The 21,133-nt window shown below is 41.5% G+C and overlaps 2 protein-coding genes across 2 annotated transcripts; both read right to left on the bottom strand.

Annotated features, from left to right (window-relative positions):
• Window positions 1-10,133: 10,133 nt before the first annotated feature.
• Window positions 10,134-15,722, bottom strand: LOC135539959 (actin-related protein 2/3 complex subunit 4). The gene is made up of 6 exons (XM_064966235.1): window positions 15,655-15,722; window positions 13,727-13,845; window positions 11,587-11,698; window positions 11,156-11,251; window positions 10,769-10,939; window positions 10,134-10,682 (listed from the first exon to the last, which is right to left on the bottom strand). Exons 1-6 carry the CDS (start codon window positions 15,655-15,657, stop codon window positions 10,677-10,679), a joined length of 507 nt encoding a protein of 168 aa, XP_064822307.1. The 5' UTR covers window positions 15,658-15,722; the 3' UTR covers window positions 10,134-10,676.
• A 1,755-nt stretch (window positions 15,723-17,477) lies between these two features.
• LOC135539960 (histone H1.10) lies at window positions 17,478-19,049 on the bottom strand. The gene has a single exon (XM_064966236.1). The coding sequence runs from the start codon at window positions 18,979-18,981 to the stop codon at window positions 18,397-18,399; it is 585 nt and encodes a 194-aa protein (XP_064822308.1). The 5' UTR covers window positions 18,982-19,049; the 3' UTR covers window positions 17,478-18,396.
• Window positions 19,050-21,133: the final 2,084 nt, after the last annotated feature.

Below are 21,133 nucleotides of genomic sequence, written 5' to 3' on the forward strand. Positions count from 1 at the left end.
AATAAATGTTGGAGCTGAGTTCTACGGTTTGACCCCACTTCTGTCACACTCACCCCACCCAGCCATCTAGATGTGTCTTTTCTGTGGGGAAGCTATTATTACCATAGCATTTTTTATGTTCTCTATAGTTATGTACTTCTAAATGTATAAATTGACTAATTTGGGCAAACTCCTGGCAGACTTGATGCAAAATGTTGTGTAGTCAGGTAATTCTTCACTGGATCAGTCTGAAACTTTGCACACACCTGCTGCCATCTTGTGGACAAATTCTAAATGACACCTATGCTCCTATGTTAATGTATGGCCTTTCGCTTGCATTTCAAAGATGATGGAACAAACTTTTTTTTATTTTTAGAAAAGGTATGTTTTTTGTTTTGTTTTGTATTATCTTTTACCAGATCTAATGTGTTATATTCTCCTATATTAATTTCTCATTTCCAACAACTTCAAAGTGTTTCCTTTCAAATAGAATCAAAATATGCATATCCTTGCGTCAGGTCCTGAGTTACAGGCAGTTAGATTTGGGTGTGTCATTTTAGGCGGGGAAAAAAGGGTCCGACCTGTACGAGGTTTTAACGTGCGATTTGTAGTTTGTCCACAAAATTGTACCCACATTTCTATAGACCTTTTCAACTGTCAAAACAATAACACATTTTATATGCACGCACATCCAAGAGGTTCCCTACATCTGGTGCTACAGCGCACCATAATTTCATTACAAAATGAGAAGTTAGTATTTTGTGACAAACTGAACAAACAAGTTCTACAGTGCCTTTGGAAAGTATTCAGATGTAACAAAATGTCAAGGGGTCTGAATACTTTCTGAAGGCACTGTATATACTGAACAAAATATAACTGTAACATGAGAAGTGTTGGTCCCATGTTGCATGAGTTGAAATAAAAGATCACAGAAATGTTCAATATGCAACAACAAAAATGTTCTTAATTCTGTACACCAATTTGTTTACATCCCTGTTAGTGAGCATTTCTCATTTGCCAAGATAATCCATCCAGCTGACAGGTGTGGCATATCAAGAAGCTGATTAAACAGCATGATCATTACACAAGTACACTTTGTGCAGAGGATAATAAAAGGCCACTAAAATGTGCAGTTTTGTCACAACGCAATGTCTCAGATGTCTCAAGTTTTGAGGGAGTGTGCAATTGTCATGCTGCCTGCAGGAATGTCCAGAGATAAGCCGCCTCCAACGTCGTTTTAGAGAATTTGGCAGTATGTCCAAACGGCCTCAACCGTAACCATACCAGCCCAGGATCATCTGCGACCAGCCACCCGGATAGCTGATGAAATTGTGGGTTTGCACATTTGAAGAATTTCTGCACAAACTGTCAGAAACCGTCTCAGGGAAGTTTATCTGCATGCTTGTCGTCCTCACCAGGGTCTTAACCTGACTGCAGTTTAGCGTCGTAACCGAAAACAATGGGCAATTGCTCACCTTCGATGGCCACTGGCACGATGGAGAAGTGTGCTATTCACGGATGAATCACGGTTTCAACTGTTCCGGGCAGATGGCAGACAGCGTGTATGATGTCATGTGGGCGAGCAGTTTCCTGATGTCATTATTGTGAACAGAGTGCCCCACGGCGGCAGTGGGGTTATGGTATGGGCAGCCATAAGCTACAGACAACGAACACAATTGCTGACCATTGTTGTGGCAATCATCGGCCGCCATCACCTTGTGTTTCAGCATGACAATGCGCGGCAACATCCCGCAAGGATCTGTACACAATTCCTGGAAGCTGAAAATGTCCCAGTTCTTCCATGGCCTGCCTACTCACCAGACATGTCACCCATTGAGCATGTTTGGAATGGTCTGAATCGACGTGTACGACAGCGTGTTCCAGTTCTAGCCAATATCCAGCAACTTTGCACAGCCATTGAAGACGAGTGGGACAACATTCCACAGGCCACAATCAACAGCCTGATCAACTCTATGTGAAGGAGATGTTGCGCTGCATGAAGCAAATGGTGATCACACCAGATACTGACTGGTTTTTTGATCTGCTATCCTACTTTCTTTAAAAGATATCTGTGACCAACAAATGCATATCTGTATTCCCAGTCATGTGAACTCCAGGGCCTAATGCATTTATTTCAATTGACTGATTTCCTTATGTGAACTGTAACTCTTTGAAGTCTTTGAAATTGTTGCATTTATATTTTTGTTCACTGTAGATACATTCATGATAAACAGGACGAGACACGACTTCAAGTCTCAGGTGGATGACATCACATCACAGTGGCTACTACAACTCACCTGCATCTCACCTCTGCAAGTCACACCCCTTTCACCACAGACAGTAGAACTCAGCCGCCGACTGTGTGATCTGAGTCAATGTAGCAGAATTAAATACCCTCAAAATTAATTCTGTGGGTACTAGATTGACTCCGTTCATACAGTGCTCTGCTGGCTGCTGAGGTTGATGCAGAGGAGGTCAGTGAGTGTAGCAGAGGGGTGAGTGCTAGGCTCTTTCTCAATTCATCCTTCCTCGATTCCTCTCATCGCCTCCTTATCAAAACCATTTGGAGAAGGTCGAAGGTGAGGGACCTTGTACCTTCTCCTCCAATACAGTTGCTATACAGTACAGGTGAGGAGATAGGATGCATCTTAGGTCAGCCATACAGGAATACTTACACCTGCACAAAGAGTGTTGGGCCAGTAACCGAAAGGTCGATAGTTTGATTCCCGGAACCAGCAAGGTGGAAAAATCTGCCATTCTACCCTTGAGCAAGGCAGTTAACCCCCAACAACAACTGTTGACCGGGCACTGTGGAAGCCCCCACACCTCTCTCATTCAGAGGGATTGGGTTAAATGCGGAAGACACATTTCAGTTGAATGCATTCAGTTGTGCAACTGACTAAGTATCCCCTTTCAAGGACATCAGCTTCTGCTGCAAATCTGTGCAATATCAGACAAAATGAGGGTGACAACCAAATAAATCAGACAAACAGGGAATGTACAATGACTAAAAAATACACTATACTCAACATTTCATATCATACAAAGAACACCTACATAAATTGTTAGTGGGTTTAGACATCCATCTTACTCCAAAACAAGAGATGATTGAATAGTGTCTAATAATTGTTCACGTGCTGCTGTGAGTTTTTTTGCTAACCTTACTTTGTACCTGCCAACTTTACGTTTTTTTACTTTTTAAGTGTCGTTTTATATTTGTATTTTTTCCATCGACTTTTTTCATTCAACTTTTTCACCCCGGACGCTTTATCTGGACGTGGTTTGTCAGAACCTTCACCATCCGAAGCTAAGTAGTAACATTAACATGATGACTTCTAATTGCAGGCACTGTACTCTTAATATACAGGAGAATGATTGCCTTATGGCGAGGATAGCTGTGCTGCAAGCCCAGCTTCAGATGCAATCGTTAGTCAAGGGTTATTTAAGTGTAGGAATATATATTTTAACTCTTGGTGATGTCTTACGGAAACATAATGTTGACTTTCACTGATATGCGGACAACACACAGCTGTACATTTTGATGAAACATGGTGAAGCCCCAAAATTGCCCTCCCAAGAAGCCTGTGTTTCAGACATAAGGAAGTGGATGGTGGCAAATGTTCTTCTTTTAAACTCAGACAAAACAGAGATGCTAGTTCTTGGTCCCAAGAAACAAAGAGATCTTATGTTGAATCTGACAATCTTGATGTTTGTACAGTCATCTCAAATAAAACTGTGAAGGACCTCTGCGTTACTCTGGACCCTGATCTCAATTTTGATGAACATATCAAGACTGTTTCAAGAACAGCTTTTTTCCATCAACGTAACATTGCAAAAATCAGAAACGTTCTGTCCTAAAAAGATGCAGAAACATTTAGCCATGCTTTTTCCCACTTCTAGGTTAGACTACTGCAATGCTCTACTTTCCGGTAAAAATCCCTACAAGAACACTACGGTCACAAGACACAGGCCTCCTTACTGTCCCTAGAATTTCTAAGCAAACAGCTGGAGGCAGGGTTTTCTCCTATAGAGCTCAATTTTTTGGAATGGTCTACCTATCCATGTGAGAGACGCAGACTCGGTCTCGACCTTTAAGTCTTTTTTGAAGACTCATCTCTTCAGCAGGTCCTATGATTGAGTGTAGTCTGGCACAGGAGTGTGAAGGTGAACGGAAAGGCACTGGAGCAATGAGCTGCCCTTGCTGTCTCTGCCTGGCCGGTTCCCCTCTCTCCACTGAGATTCTCTGCCTCATACCCTATTACAGGGGCTGAGTCACTGGCTTACTGGTGTTCTTCCATGCCGTCCCTAGGAGGGGTGCGCCACTTGAGTGGGTTGAGTCTGATGTGATCTTCCTGTCCGGGTTGGTGCCCCCCCTCCCTCCCCCACGGTTTGTGCCGTGGGTGAGATCTTCGTGGGCTATACCCAACCTTATCTCAGGTTAGTAAGTTGGTGGTTGAAGATATCCCTCTAGTGGTGTGGGGGCTGTGCTTTGGCAAAATGGATGGGGTTATATCCTGCCTGTTTGGCCCCGTCCGGGGGTATCATCGGACGGGGCCACAGTGTCTCCTGACCCCTCCTGTCTCAGCCTCCAGTATTTATGCTGCAATAGTTTGTGTCAGGGGGCTAGGGTCAGTCTGTTATATCTGGAGTATTTCTCCTATGTTATCTGGTGTCCTGTGTGAATTTATGTTCTCTCTCTCAACTCTCTAGAGACAGCAGGAATGGTAGAGATACTCTGAATGATTGGCTAAGAAAAGCCAACTGACATTTACTCCTCTTGCACCCTCTAAAACCACTGATTATTGTTATTTGACCCTGCTGGTCATCTATGAACATTTGAACATCTTGGCCATGAAATATGTTAATTAGCTAGCTAACATTGTTGTTTTTAGTAGATCAAGCTAACATTTGTGTCATTAAAAAAACTACTGTTGGCAGTCTATCCTATTTCTATGTATGTAGTTACCGAGAATAGATTGTCAGCTTGATAAACAACAAGTGCTACACATTAGGGTTGAATATTTTCCTGGTATTTTACAAATGTTTCATTCCGAGAATAAATCCCTTTTCTCCCGGGAAACCCGGTATTTCCCTACAAAACCGGAAGTGTCATTCAAAAGCATTATAAAGCATATAAATATTTCTGGATTTGATTGTAGCTTTGATCAGCATGAAAATTATAACCTGGTGCTACCTGAATCTAACGAACCATATTAAATACATTTTATGAACCCTACATTAACATTTAGTGAGCTCAAGCCCAAAAAGGCTCACATGATTGCGGCCAATATCCAATACATGTGATATAGGCTACTGCATATTACGCATGACAGAAAAACAGAAGAGCCCATAGATGTCGCAAGCTATATGCTCTCTTCGGTGTAGTGTTATGCTTTATGTAAAGAATCCAGAGGTGAATATCACTTTGGTTGACATTAATGAAAGAACAAGTAACATAACACAGGAGACTGATGCACACGGACCAACTTGTCCAATCACCTTTTATATGACGTCATGAATATACTTGCACTATAATAAAATAGTTACAATACAACCCATTGGGTCAATAGATTAGACTAGCTCCAGTAGGCTAATCTTTGAACTGTATTACTGTACTGTACTGTTTTATACGGTATTATATCGACTGGAATTACGCACATCATTCAAACCATAACAAAGCAGGAGAGAACATGCGATTCTGGTGCAGCACATGCAGCTTACACAGTTACAAGTAGGCCTATAGGCTAGCAAATGTGATTAATTTAAAAAAATATAATAGGGCATATTTGTATAATTAGTAGGCTGATGCATACAGTGGGGCAAAAAGGTATTTAGTCAGCCACCAATTGTGCAAGTTCTCCCACTTAAAAAGAAGAGAGAGGCCTGTAATTTTCATCATAGGTACACTTCAACTATGACACGTGGCACGTGACAGACAAAATGAGAAAGAAAATTCCAGAAAATCACATTGTAGGATTTTTTTACACATTTATTTGCAAATTATTGTGGAAAATAAGTATTTGGTCAATAACAAAAGTTTATCTCAATACTTTGTTATATACCCTTTGTTGGAAATGACAGAGGTCAAACGTTTTCTGTAAGTCTTCACAAGGTTTTCACACACTGTTGCTGGTATTTTGGCCCATTCCTCCATGCAGATCTCCTCTAGAGCAGTGATGTTTTGGGGCTGTTGCAGGGCAACACAGACTTTCAACTCCCTCCAAAGATTTTCTATGGGGTTGAGATCTGGAGACTGGCTAGGCCACTCCAGGACCTTGAAATGCTTCTTATGAAGCCACTCCTTCGTTGCCTGGGCGGTGTGTTTGGGATCATTGTCATGCTGAAAGACCCAGCCACGTTTCATCTTCAATGCCCTTGCTGATGGTAGGCTTTGTTACTTTGGTCCCAGCTCTTTGCAGGTCATTCACTAGGTCCCCCCATGTGGTTCTGGGATTTTTGCTCACCGTTCTTGTGATCATTTTGACCCCACAGGGTGAGATCTTGCGTGGAGTCCCACAGTTGATTTCTTCAAACCAAGCTGCTTACCTATTGCAGATGCAGTCTTTCCAGCCTGGTGCAGGTCTACAATTTAGTTTCTGGTGTTTCTGTTTGAGGTTGTGGACAGGTGTCTTTTATACTGATAACAAGTTCAAACAGGTGCCATTAATACAGGTAACGAGTGGAGGACAGAGGAGCCTCTTAAATAAGAAGTTACAGGTCTGTGAGAGCCATAAATCTTGCTTGTTTGTAGGTGACCAAATACTTATTTTCCACCATAATTTGCAAATAAATTAATTACAAGTCCTACAATGTGATTTTCTGGATTTTTTTCTTCTAATTTTGTCTGTCATAGTTGAAGTGTACCTATGATGAAAATTACAGGCCTCTCTCATCGTTTTAAGTGGGAGCACTTGCACAATTGGTGGCTGACTAAATACTGTTTTGCCCCACTGTAGGTGTGTGCCTTTCCAAATCATGTCCAATCAAATTAATTTACCACATGTGGACTCCAATCAAGTTGTAGAAAAATCTCAAGGATGATCAATGGAAACAGGATGCACCTGAGCTCAATTTTAAGTCTCATAGCAAAGGGTCTGAATACTTATTTAAATAAGGTATTCCTGTTTTTTTTATATATATATACATTTGCTCAAATAAAAAAAAACAATTAAACTGTTTTCGCTTTGTCATTATGGGTTATTGTGTATAGATTGATGAGGATTTTATTTTTTTAAATACATTTTAGAATAAGGCTGTAACGTAACAAAATATGGAAATAGGGAAGGGGTCTGAATATTTTCTGAATGCACTGTATATTATTTAGGCTAAGGTATTTATGGATCTACCTACATAAAAAAAAAAGGTTTTGGAGAGCTTTCACACACAGGGGCCGATTCCGACCCAAATTAAGTGTGTGTAAATGGAACTTAATTACTTTTTTAATGCATTTTTCTCTCTATGGGTATTCTGACCTTGAACTTAATAATGGGCCCGATTCATACTTAGGAAATGTATAGCTTTCCTACGCACTCCTCTGTAGTTGGTATTCAGACTTACCTTAAGGGCTTTGCAGGCGTGGTTCTCTTGCACGCTGAATACATTTAAAATTGCTGAAAATCCTCCCACTTGCTGGCCAACAGCATTTCTTGTGCCATTTTCATTCAATAGGGTTTTCATTACATTTAACTAAAGCCATACCAAATTTCTCGACAGACTCGTTAGAATATATTATTTAGGGTTAGGAAAGTATTTATGAATAATAAAAAAACAGGTATGGAGAGCCTTTACGTACAAAATATATTGGTGAATCAAAAATAGTGGTTTGATTAATCCTGAAAGTTGGCATATGCAATTGTTCAATCCATGAACTATTGGAAGGTAAGTACAATAGGGGTTGAACAGTAGTCCTATAAACCTGCCCTAATAATCATGGAAATGTGATGACACCAGTGCGCCCGGTAGGCTTGGGCGATATCCAGATTGTCATACTGCTCTTCTGCCGTCCTGAGATTTACCGTATTACCGGCATAGCACAAAGCAAAAAAAGCCCATTGGGCCTCTATTACCAAAATCCTAACAAAATTAGCACAAATAATAGAGAAATCACATACGCTGTTAGCTAAATGCTAACGAAGGAAGACGAACATAGACTAATTGCAAAGAAAGGCAAATACAGCTCAGTTATACAAGCATAGCTAGTAGCTACCGAATGTCATTTTCAGTGAGTGTGGACATTTACAAGCAAAAGTAAACAATATAAATTGTGTGAGGGTTCCTGAGAGGATTCCTGTGAGTAGGCAGAGACTAATAGAGAGCGATGGGAAGAATTTGTGCTTCAGTAAGGTAGGTTTCTTGGCATTCATAGCTATGGTTGTCAATTGTACTCCAGAACTCGATCGAAAGTCACATAAAATAGAGGTTGTGGTGGCAGCGGCAGAGAAATACTTGGGATTGCAAGGTTTTACTGCAGAACAGTTGCAGGGGGTGTTGAGCCATAGTGTTCTGTCATCCCAGACTGTTGGTAGGGTAAAATCGTGGAATGGGGTAGGGTTTATTTTTTTTTAGAGAGCTAATAGTTGGCAGGATAATTTTTCCTTTTCCCCAATTTTACAATACTGTATCACAAAGATTAAAAATAATAATAATTTAAATGTAACCTCTATTTAACTAGGCAAGCCAGTTAAGAACACATTCTTATTTACAATGACAGCCAAACCCCTATGGGACTCCCAATCACGGCCATTTGTGATACAGCCTGGAATCTAACCAGGGTCTGTAATGACGCCTCATACACTGAGATGCAGTGCCTTAGACCGCTTCGCATCTCAGGAGCCTAAATGTTGGTAGACAGTGAATAGCCTCACACTCCAGTACAGTAGGTGGCGGTGCATGCACCTTAGATTGGATGCGATCCGCCAACACAATCCTAAAGAAGAGAAATTGTGCTAATGAATAAAGTTGTGATGCACGCTTTTCTGAAGGCAAAGTATTGGTGCACAGAGAAGGGAAACAATTATAGGGGAAAAAAATGGCAGCTGTAAAGATAACTCAGATGATATATATTTTTTTACTTCTAAAGCACGTCAGCCGTTATATCTGATGGCAAACATCTAGTAGTGAATTGAATACCACACATGACTGGCTCAGCTGTTCTGGAGAACTACGGTAAGCTTTATAATGTTAAATAATGTGACAGGTGAAATAAAGAACGCAATCTGCTTTATTTCCTAATCTATTGCACAAATTGACTGCAGCACAGGAGGTTGGTGGCACCTTAATTGGGGAGGACGGGCACGTGGTTATGGCTGGAACAGAATAAATGGAAAGGTATCATCAAACATATTATGAGCAGACCTCCCCTCAGCAGCCTCCACTGGACTGCAGGTATTAACTTAAATACATTTGAATATTTGTAGTTACGTTTTAAAAACCACATTTGTCTTCAATACCATTCCATTACAGCCATTATTATGAGCTGTCCTCTCAGCAGCCTCCACTGGTGGAAAGTCCAGGCGTTTAATTAAAACATTCTAGAAATCAGAAATGACGCTATACATCATGTGTGCATATGGCTTGTGAAGCCTATAGGTTGGGTCTCAATTACATCCCTGCAAGTTATAAGAACAGCATTTCATTAACTTCACTGTGGAAAAGGTGATACGCTTCAGTTTGCTGCCAAATGACTGGTTTCACAACTCCAGTGATAAGGTCAAATGGATCTAAAAGAATTGTCATTTACATTTCCAATTCCTTTATCCAGATTAAGTCATTTACCAAGCCCTTATCAATTTGTAAATTACAGGGCATGGAGAATGGTGTTATTTGTCAGAAAAACGTTATGTTTTTCCACTTGGAACTGACAGGTTACTTAACCTTCATTGTTCCTCGCACATAAAGGTGGTGGAATTCAAGTCAAAGTCAGAATAAGCATATCTGTAAACACACCTGCATTTTTGCAATCTCCATCCCAAACGAATACCTGGCTGGCACATGCATTTTCCCATGCTTAAGTTCAAAGTCAGAATGCGGTAAAAATAATTATGTATGTAGGAATTATGTAGGAATTCCCCCCTATGTAAATAGTTAATGATTCATTAATAAAATAATGTAGTGTAATGTCTTTTTTCTGTAAATAACACACCAAAATGCAAACAAACAATAAAGGGGTTTATTCATCATCACTGCCAGCACTATTATTATCATCACAATAATTTCCATCAATGATAGGGTCTGCTCTGTGTGTATTAAGACAAGAAACAAGTGCACCAATTCATTTTTCCTCAGGTTTGAATGTTTGTTGTAACAAAAACATAGCAAAAAAATGGTGTGCATATAATATTTATATAAAAAAAGTAAAATAAACTGTTTACATTATCAAAACAAAATCTGAATTTTCCTGTGCTCATTAATATTGATTAGGGTTTCATTTTAAGGACCCACCCTGATTTTAAAGCTTTGTTCTAAAATCAGAAATTAAATGAGGCTGTGAATATTCATTATGTACAAACATCAATATTTTTGAGCACAGGGATACCTTAATGAAGGGCCACACCCCATTGGTCTGATGAGTCTTTACTGTTTTCGACTGCGATTGACTGGTCACACTTTTGCCCCTTCTCTCTCTGTCCTGTGATGCGCACCCTCCAAGAAACCATGTTGACAGTTGTGATCAGCGTAAGGAATGTTTGGGAATTTTCTTAGAACTGCGTAAGTCAAAAACATGGATGTCAGGTCAAATGAAACTTTCTGTCTTTTCACTTAGAAGTTAAGAGAGACAGACAGGACTCACGTTTTTGAGGAACTCCTCAGCGACGATACGGGCCCTGGCATTGACAGACAGCTTCATCTCACTGATCTCCTTGTCGATCTCTTCCATGAAATGGATGACGAAGTCCACCAGCTTGTGCTTGTACATCTGCTCTGTGTGGAAGTTGGTGATGAGGAAACTGATGTCATAGCCCTGCGGACAAATGAAGGAGAGGGGGAGAGATAAAGGAGGGGAATGATGAGTACTGAGGCCGTTTTGCTCTTTGCACTGCCAATTGTTTTCTATGTAAATATTTTATTTGAAAGTGTGAAAATATGACCGCTTGAGTTCTCTAAGAGGGGAACAAACATTATCCTGATGTTTCAACTCAAACTGTTGGTTGTGCCACCAGTCCCTCTCATTTCTCACCTCCACTGGTTTCCTCCTCAGGATGAAGAAGTTCTCTGCTCTCATCATCATGAAGCGCATGAACTTATGGCACAGGATCTTCTCAATCTCATCTGCCTTCAGGGACACAGCAAATCACACAGCAGACAGACTTAGCACCCACCAATCACAGGCTACAGCTCTAAAAGCCAGCAATCATACACCAGGTGGTAAAAAACAACTAATCACAGTATACATTTCATGTCTATGACAAACCATCAAACAATCATCCTCACATAACAGGGGGAAAAAGGGTACAGCTGAGCTTACATCTCTGCACTTCTGTTAGGGTAACGACAATGACGGAGAAAAAGATCCCGAAATATGAATAAAGCATGAAAGTCACCTAAATCAAGCATGTCAACTGCACCGAAGGACAAGTTAAACACGTTGGAATAAGTAGTCTCACTGACCTGCTTGACAGCGATGCTGACTCGGACTGAGTTGATGGAGCCCTCGATAAGAACCTTCTCCTTGTCATTACGACTGATGATGACTGGCTGCAGCAGCAACTCTTTACTGCTCCTGAGGGGGATAACATACACCTGCTAGGTCAAACACACTCTCCAGAGGGGGATAACATACACGTGCTAGGTCAAACACACTCTCCTGAGGGGATAACATACACGTGCTAGGTCAAACACACTCTCCTGAGGGGGATAACATACACGTGCTAGGTCAAACACACTCTCCTGAGGGGGATAACATACACGTGCTAGGTCAAACACACTCTCCTGAGGGGATAACATACACGTGCTAGGTCAAACACACTCTCCAGAGGGGGATAACATACACGTGCTAGGTCAAACACACTCTCCTGAGGGGGATAACATACACGTGCTAGGTCAAACACACTCTCCTGAGGGGGATAACATACATGTGCTAGGTCAAACACACTCTCCTGAGGGGATAACATACACGTGCTAGGTCAAACACACTCTCCTGAGGGGATAACATACACATGCTAGGTCAAACACACTCTCCTGAGGGGATAACATACACGTGCTAGGTCAAACACACTCTCCTGAGGGGATAACATACACGTGCTAGGTCAAACACACTCTCCAGAGGGGATAACATACACGTGCTAGGTCAAACACACTCTCCTGAGGGGATAACATACACGTGCTAGGTCAAACACACTCTCCTGAGGGGATAACATACACGTGCTAGGTCAAACACTCTCCTGAGGGGATAACATACACGTGCTAGGTCAAACACACTCTCCTGAGGGGGATAACATACACGTGCTAGGTCAAACACACTCTCCTGAGGGGATAACATACACGTGCTAGGTCAAACACACTCTCCTGAGGGGGATAACATACACGTGCTAGGTCAAACACACTCTCCTGAGGGGGATAACATACACGTGCTAGGTCAAACACACTCTCCTGAGGGGATAACATACACGTGCTAGGTCAAACACACTCTCCTGAGGGGATAACATACACGTGCTAGGTCAAACACACTCTCCTGAGGGGATAACATACACGTGCTAGGTCAAACACACTCTCCTGAGGGGGGATAACATACACGTGCTAGGTCAAACACACTCTCCTGAGGGGATAACATACACGTGCTAGGTCAAACACACTCTCCTGAGGGGATAACATACACGTGCTAGGTCAAACACACTCTCCTGAGGGGATAACATACACGTGCTAGGTCAAACACACTCTCCTGAGGGGGATAACATACACGTGCTAGGTCAAACACACTCTCCTGAGGGGATAACATACACGTGCTAGGTCAAACACACTCTCCTGAGGGGATAACATACACGTGCTAGGTCAAACACACTCTCCTGAGGGGATAACATACACGTGCTAGGTCAAACACACTCTCCTGAGGGGATAACATACACGTGCTAGGTCAAACACACTCTCCTGAGGGGATAACATACACGTGCTAGGTCAAACACACTCTCCTGAGGGGATAACATACACGTGCTAGGTCAAACACACTCTCCTGAGGGGGATAACATACACGTGCTAGGTCAAACACACTCTCCTGAGGGGATAACATACACGTGCAAGGTCAAACACACTCTCCTGAGGGGATAACATACACGTGCTAGGTCAAACACACTCTCCTGAGGGGGATAACATACACGTGCTAGGTCAAACACACTCTCCTGAGGGGATAACATACACGTGCTAGGTCAAACACACTCTCCTGAGGGGATAACATACACGTGCTAGGTCAAACACACTCTCCTGAGGGGATAACATACACGTGCTAGGTCAAACACACTCTCCTGAGGGGATAACATACACGTGCTAGGTCAAACACACTCTCCTGAGGGGGATAACATACACGTGCTAGGTCAAACACACTCTCCTGAGGGGGATAACATACACATGCTAGGTCAAACACACTCTCCTGAGGGGGATAACATACACGTGCTAGGTCAAACACACTCTCCTGAGGGGGATAACATACACGTGCTAGGTCAAACACACTCTCCTGAGGGGGATAACATACACCTGCAAGGTCAAATACCCAAAAACACACACTATCCTGCACACAAACAGACACACAGGGACTCACCGGACCTCCACCTCTGGCTTGTTGTGGCGCTCCACCACCTGAGAGGAGAAGTTCTCCAGACAGAGGGCGGCCTGCAGCGTGGCACGCACAGCGTTGAGGTACGGGCGCAGAGTTGCTGTCTGAGGGAGAAAGAGGAGGAAAAAAAAAAGTTAGAAGATGAGGGGATATCTCCCATACACTCCACCAAATACCCCTACCACGCTTTACTTAGCTACTATAACGAAGATGCCCCTTCCCTAAATCCTATTTTACATCCAAGAGGGGGAGTGAACTGGACCTCAGCCTCTCTTACCACCAAATACCGCCTCACTCCACCCTACCATCCTCTAAAACTATTAGCTAAAAAGGCCCTTACCCTTATTCCTACACCACCACCTCTCCTTACAAACTGAGGGCAAAAGTACTGTCAGGCATGCAGGCCTAGACCTGCAGCTAAAATTCTTGGCATACTGTGTCTTCCATAGCAATGGCTCATGGTTGGGCTGACAACACAGCTCAGCAGTGCGTATTTGATACTGCGGTTTCTAAAAGCTCAACACTGGTTTCACCATCCCAGAAACTCAAACACAGTCAGTAAAAACTCAAATAGGCCTAACAACCCAAATTCAAAACAATAATGTTGACCGTGGAACATGAGTGAAGTCACCATTAAATTGATACATCCAGGAGTCCTTCAAATGGAAAAATAGGAAGTATATTGACCACATGAGTACAGTGCATTCGGAAAGTATTCAGACCCCCTTTTAATTTTATTTAACTAAGCAAGTTCCCCCTTGACTTTTTTGATTACAGCCTTATTCTAAAATAGATTAAATAGTTTCCCCTCCCTCAATCTACACATAATACCACATAATGACAAAGCAAAAACAGGTTTTTCGAAATGTTTGCTATGTTTTACATTGAATAAAGAAGCTTGGCCTGAGTGAAGTACTGGGCTGTTCGCACTACTCTCTGTAGCACCTTGCGTCAGATGCCAAGCAGTTACCATACCAAGCGGTGATGCAACCAACCAGTCATGCTCTTGATGGTGCAGCTGTAGAACTTTTTGAGAATCTGAGGACCCATGCCAAATAATTTCAGTCTCCTTAGGGGGAATAGGCGTTGTTGTGCCCTCTTCACGACTGTATTGGTGTTTTTGGACCATGATAGTTTGTTATTGATGTGGACACCAAGGAACTTGAAGCTCTCAAACCCGCTCCACTACAGCCCCGTCGATGTAAATGGGGGCGGACATTTCAGTGGGCAAGTCTTACTGCAACCCTATGTGTGTGAAGTGCAATTAAGAGAAATCTAGACTTTGGACCTACCTACTGCAAAGCAAAATAATTCTGGCGAGATGCAAGTGCATAACTAACTATAGTTAGGTGGTGAGGACAAATGAAAGCAAATGTTGAGACAGCATACCTCTTAAATACCTAGGCTGGCTGCCTGAGATTAGAGATCTCTGCTAACTAGTTAGCCTCTTCTACCGGCTTGTCTTCGATATATTTTCAATGTGGCATGGGGATCTTTACTCATGGCAATCATTTTTTTTTTATATACCAGCTTGATAGATGACGTAAAATTCCAGACGTGAGCTCCCTGCTTCACCATTACAGATTGCTAGCTAATAGTTTCCCGAAAATGTATGTTTATATTTATGCATACATTTGAAAGGATACTTTAGTTTACAGTATTTGGCACTAACTTCCAAACTAACAAACTAACCTTGTATCTAGCTACATCACTGGCTAAAAACAGATTCTCACTTTTGGGTGGGGATGCTAACTGACGTTAGCTAAGCTAGCTAGCCACCAAACCAAATCAAGCAATAAACATACACATTAACGCAAGCAAGGCTCGACATACTGCTCATCGTATGACTGATGTTGAAATAATGTCGAAATGTCTTTATTTTTATTGTAAAAATGATAGCTACATTCTCTTACCATTTCTCTGTATCCGCTGGGGGAAGACGGAAGTACACTTACCAAGGCTCTTCCGTGACCCTCTGCGCTCACTGGAACACACTATGTACAAAACTTCATAGGGGAGCCTTTTTCGTGAAGACAAAGATTTTTCTATACAATTAATTGTTTGAATGTAGCAGACAAACATGTAATACTTGTATTTTATTTTAAAAAGTAATTGTTGGTGGTTTCCATTATTTGGTTACACAATTTCCCAATTTACATAGGATGAGAACATTTTGATAATATAATTCACAAGCAGCAAAATGTTAATATAAAAGAGAATTCTGAATTATTTTGGGTTCTCTCATTCTTCATATGAGAACAGTACTCAATCTAGAAATGGTTAAACTGAATGATAAGGATTTTGTCTCGTTATTCTTATCATTCTAAAACGTGTCTGACTGGTGTTTTCTTCCTTATAAGGTAAAAGGATCTCTCCACAATTTTGCCAATAGGGGGGGAATTTACGAAGGTCTGTTTCCATAGTCTTAGTGGGTTTTATGGTGCAATAATCTGATTCTGTATTATTGACGATATAATTTTGTGATTCTTAAAAGAGCTGCAGTATGCAAGCTTCTGCTCCAGAGCCAGATTCTGTCGTATTAGATATTTGCATTTGTTGAGTGTGCAAGCCCCATGTGTAAATTGACTAAACTACATATGATCTTGAAAACGATTGTACCGTTACACACTTAAACCAAATCAAGCAATAAACAACTGTTGTGTAATTAGCTCATACACTCAAGCCGCCACTAAATGCATGTCATGTGAACTGACAACAGAAGAGAATGAGAGACTCTGAAGATGCTGTGTAGTAATAGAAAAAAAATAGAATGACAAACCAAATAAATATGTAGGCTACATGTATGCACTGCAGAGGCCCGTTGGAGGCTTGACAAGTTATGAACATCAGAACATTGAAAAATATATATAAATTAATGTGTCTGCGTTAATGTTCATAAAACTCCACAGACCTGCTCTTGCACAGTGGAACCCAGAACGATATGTGACCCCTTGATTACAGCGACACCATTTTGCAGAGGACCCCCAAACCAGAGTAGCCACCACAAAGCCCAAGAGCCTGACCCTTTCTGGAAGTTGATGTAGCCCTGCTTGGGATATTTAGCCTATATTGGCTATTGGTTGAGACGCAGGGTCAGTTCTAGCTTGGTAGGCTATGTCAGGGTGGGAAAATGGAAATTGGGCCAAGTTGGAGATAATGCATTTAGGTTATAGTTTCTAAAATAATATATATATTTTAGAGTTTGAGATGCATGAATACACCACACTAAAAGCTAGATTTGTATGGCTGTTTTAAAATGAATTGCCTGCACATTAACGATTTATGTTCACTACTTTATTAAATCTATGAAAATCAATTATATACATTGATAGTCCACCGCTCTGTTTTATTTTATTCTGAAATAAGGTATATTGTAACAATGTGTTCAAGCTAATCAAATCAAAGTTGACTTAGCACTGTCATTTTAGAACCAAGGGGTACTCCAATCATTTACAATAACACTTACCAAGATCCGTTGCCTACACCTAATAGTCCTACTCATCACAAACAGATCACTTCTCACAATGGTGCTCGTTTAGTAAAGTTAGATCAAAGCTTAATCAATGTCTTGCAAGATCACATAATTAGCATTTTATGTAACATAACCAAATATAGCGTAGCATAGCAGGCCTATGGGCTAATGTTACACCTAACACCTATCCAGATTTTAGGATGGTTAGCTGTGTAGTTAAAAACTGAGCCACTAGGCAGGATATACACTTTCAATGAAACAAAATACAAGAAAGATTAACAGTTTAATACCATGTGCTCCAAATCACTCAAGTTTTTGCTGCGCCACAGAATTATATCTGTCTGCTAATACAGGACAAGTAAGGGCCCAGTGCATTACATTTGTATTTTTGATGTAATTAATCCCGATTTTTCAGGTGCGCTTTAGCATCCTCAGCACCCCTTATTCCGCAGCTATGAGACCAACCAGAAAATATGAAGCTGAACAATATGTGGAGAAACTCGAGATTTCATTGAGTCCAACATGCATAATTAAATATAAGATACTCAACTATTCTGACATTGGTCTATGTATAGTAAACAGACAGTGTAGGAAATTATCCTCACATTCAAATTTAAATAGAAATGTTTATGTTTGTCACAAAATGCAAAAATGACCGTGTTAAGGTATTTATTTACAGAGATTAACAATCACTTCAGTGCCACGTGTTCCGAAGAGACAATACAATGCTCAAATAGACATACGTAGTCTTTTAAACCATCAATTTCTCAGAATAACAAATACACTTTCGCAATGTTGTCAGCCACCTCGAAAATAATGAAAAGCCACGATTAGGATTTCCTGGTCATATCCGTAAGGGGAAACCTTTGGGTAAAGGTAAAAACATATCTGTTACAATGTATCATTTTGTAGCAGGGCATCTCTCGGACTGACAAGAGACAACATAAAACTGGGGGCGTTGCCTGTTATTCAAAGCAACACTACACTCATGGTCCCTCTGACAAAACGCCACTGAGCCAATCATTGCCTTGCAGAGAATAAACATAAAATAACTTTTAGCCTATAATAATCCGTTGATTATGCATTGTATGCCAGTGAAACCAACCATGGAAGAAAAAACACTACAACAAAAGGTGTAAAAATAAAAATCTCAAATAAAGTTCTGTATTTGATAGCGACTAGGCTACTTCTTCCTCGGTGACTTGGCTGGTGGCTTGCTGGCCTTCTTCGGCTTCTTGTTCTTCTGTGCAGCGATCACCTTTTTGACACCCAGCTTCTTCATTTTAGCCGCGGGCTTCTTTGCGTCTGGTGCCTTCTTCGGGCTGCTCTTCGCCTTTGGCTTGATGGTTGTCTTCTTGGTTGTCGATGCTTTGGCAGTTTTCGTGGTGGTCTTGGCTGGCTTGGACTGAGTCTTTTTCGGTACCTTTTTCGCGAACTTATCTTCATTGAGCCTGAAGGAACCGTTCGCCCCCATGCCCTTTACTTGGATCAGCGTGTTGTTGAGTACCAGCGCTCGGATAGAATACCGCAGGTAGGTTCGCCCATTCTGCTCATCAAACCAGCTTGCCTTCTTGGCTTCATTATAAATTTTTACCAAAGACGAACCGCTTCGCTCATTCAACTTTTTGACAGCGTCTAGCACAAGAACACTGTATTTGCCAGGCTTATTCTTTTTTTTCTTATTTTTCTTTTTCTTGGCTGGTTTAGGCCCACTTGCCACTGGAGCCTCCTCCGCGTTTATAGTCATCTCCACCTCGCTTTTCACCATGACGTTTACTTTGAAACCAAGGTGAAGTTCTGCTCTGCACTGCACTGTTATCACCGTCGGGTTTGCTGTGAATGTGGGTGTGTGGTGGATTGGCTTGGCTATATAACTACCAAACGGACGTGATTGGGAACAACAACATAGAGTGCGGAAATGGTATGTTGGAATATGTGCTTTTAGATTTTTGTTTGGAGGTGATTTTATCGTAATTGGACAGGTCATTATTTTATAACCAGCAACTTTTCTGAAGCCTAAGCGATGCATTATGTTCTGTATTGCGCTCACATCAGTCCATGTCGAAATCTCAAAGAAAACAGTGAATGAGCAGAGGGCACTCCACACACGCAGCTCCAAATAGGAGGGGGGCACCCACTTCAGGAGAAAAATACTTGAAAACGGTAAATTATTTGACAAAATACTACTTGCAAATCAACAGTGTAGAGTATGGCCATTCGAAATGGATCAATGATATGCCGATTAAATGAAATACCACAGCAACACAAAACGTTTAATTCATGTAAACTAACACAAACGCCCTCGCGTGGCAGCCTATTGACAAATCGAGATTTATTCCCTATCATGCGCGGCACCAATACTATTAAAAGGATCGGACCCTTTTTATTTTCCAATTTTCGTCTAAAATGACATACCCAAATCTAACTGCCTGTAGCTCAGGACCTGGAACAAGGATATGCATATTCTTGATACCATTTGAAAGGAAACACTTTGAAGTTTGCGTAAATGTGAAATCAATGTAGGAGAATAACACATGCGTTTTTTTCCCCCATCATCGTTTAAATGCAAGAGAAAGGCCATAATGTACTATTTCAGGTTAGGGGCAATTTCGATTTTGGCCACTAGATGGCAGTGTATGTGCTAATATTTAGACATTCAATGAACCATTTCATTTCTGTATAAAATGTTGTATTAAGACTGCCCAAATGTGCCCAATTGGTTTATTAATACATTTGTACATAATTGTGCACCCTGAAACAATCGCATGGAATTCTTCCACTGTAATAGCTACTGTGAATTGGACAGCAGAGTTAGATTAACAAGAATGTAAGCTTTCTGCCCATATCAGATATGTCTATGTCCTGGGAAATTTTCTTGTTACAACCTCATGCTAATCACATTAGCCTATGTAAGCTCAACTGTCCCTCGGGGGAGGGGGGAAACTGATCCTGTAGAGGATTTATTAATTGACCCTGATTATAATGTATCGGCATTCCTAACAAATCCAGTTAAGGCACATAATTAGGAAAAATAATTATAAAATGTGGTTCCAATCATGGTTTCAGAGCTGGTCATGGGTGCACCTCAGCCACGCTCAAGGTCCTAAACGATATCTTAACCGCCATCGATAAGAAACATTACTGTGCAGCCGTGTTCATTGATCTGGCCAAGGCTTTCGAATCTGTCAATCACCATATCCTCATCGGCAGACTCGACAGCCTTGGTTTCTCAAATGATTGCCTCGCCTGATTCACCAACTACTTCTCTGATAGAGTTCAGTGTGTCAAATCGGAGGGTCTGCTGTCCGGACCTCGGCAGTCTCTATGGGGGTGCCACAGGGTTCAATTCTTCGACCGACTCTCTTCTCTGTATACATCAATGAGGTCGCTCTTGCTGCTGGTGAGTCTCTGATCCACCTCTACGCAGACGACACCATTCTGTATACTTCTGTCCCTTCTTTGGACACTGTGTTAACAACCCTCCAGGCAAGCTTCAATGCCATACAACTCTCCTTCCATGGCCTCCAATTGCTCTTAAATACAAGTAAAACTAAATGCATGCTCTTCAACCGATCGTTACCCGCACCTGCCCGCCTGTCCAACATCACTACTCTGGACGGCTCTGACTTAGAATACATGGACAACTACAAATACTTAGGTGTCTGGTTAGACTGTAAACTCTCCTTCCAGACCCATATCAAACATCTCCAATCCAAAGTTAAATCTAGAATTGGCTTCCTATTTCGCAAAAAAACATCCTTCAACATCCTTTTGTCACCAAAGCCCCATATACTACCCACCATTGCGACCTGTACGCTCTCGTTGGCTTGCCCTCGCTTCATACTCGTCGCCAAACCCACTGGCTCCATGTCATCTACAAGACCCTGCTAGGTAAAGTCCCCCCTTATCTCAGCTCGCTG

Source organism: Oncorhynchus masou, chromosome 5 (assembly GCF_036934945.1).
Source record: "Oncorhynchus masou masou isolate Uvic2021 chromosome 5, UVic_Omas_1.1, whole genome shotgun sequence".
Taxonomy (NCBI): domain Eukaryota; kingdom Metazoa; phylum Chordata; class Actinopteri; order Salmoniformes; family Salmonidae; genus Oncorhynchus; species Oncorhynchus masou.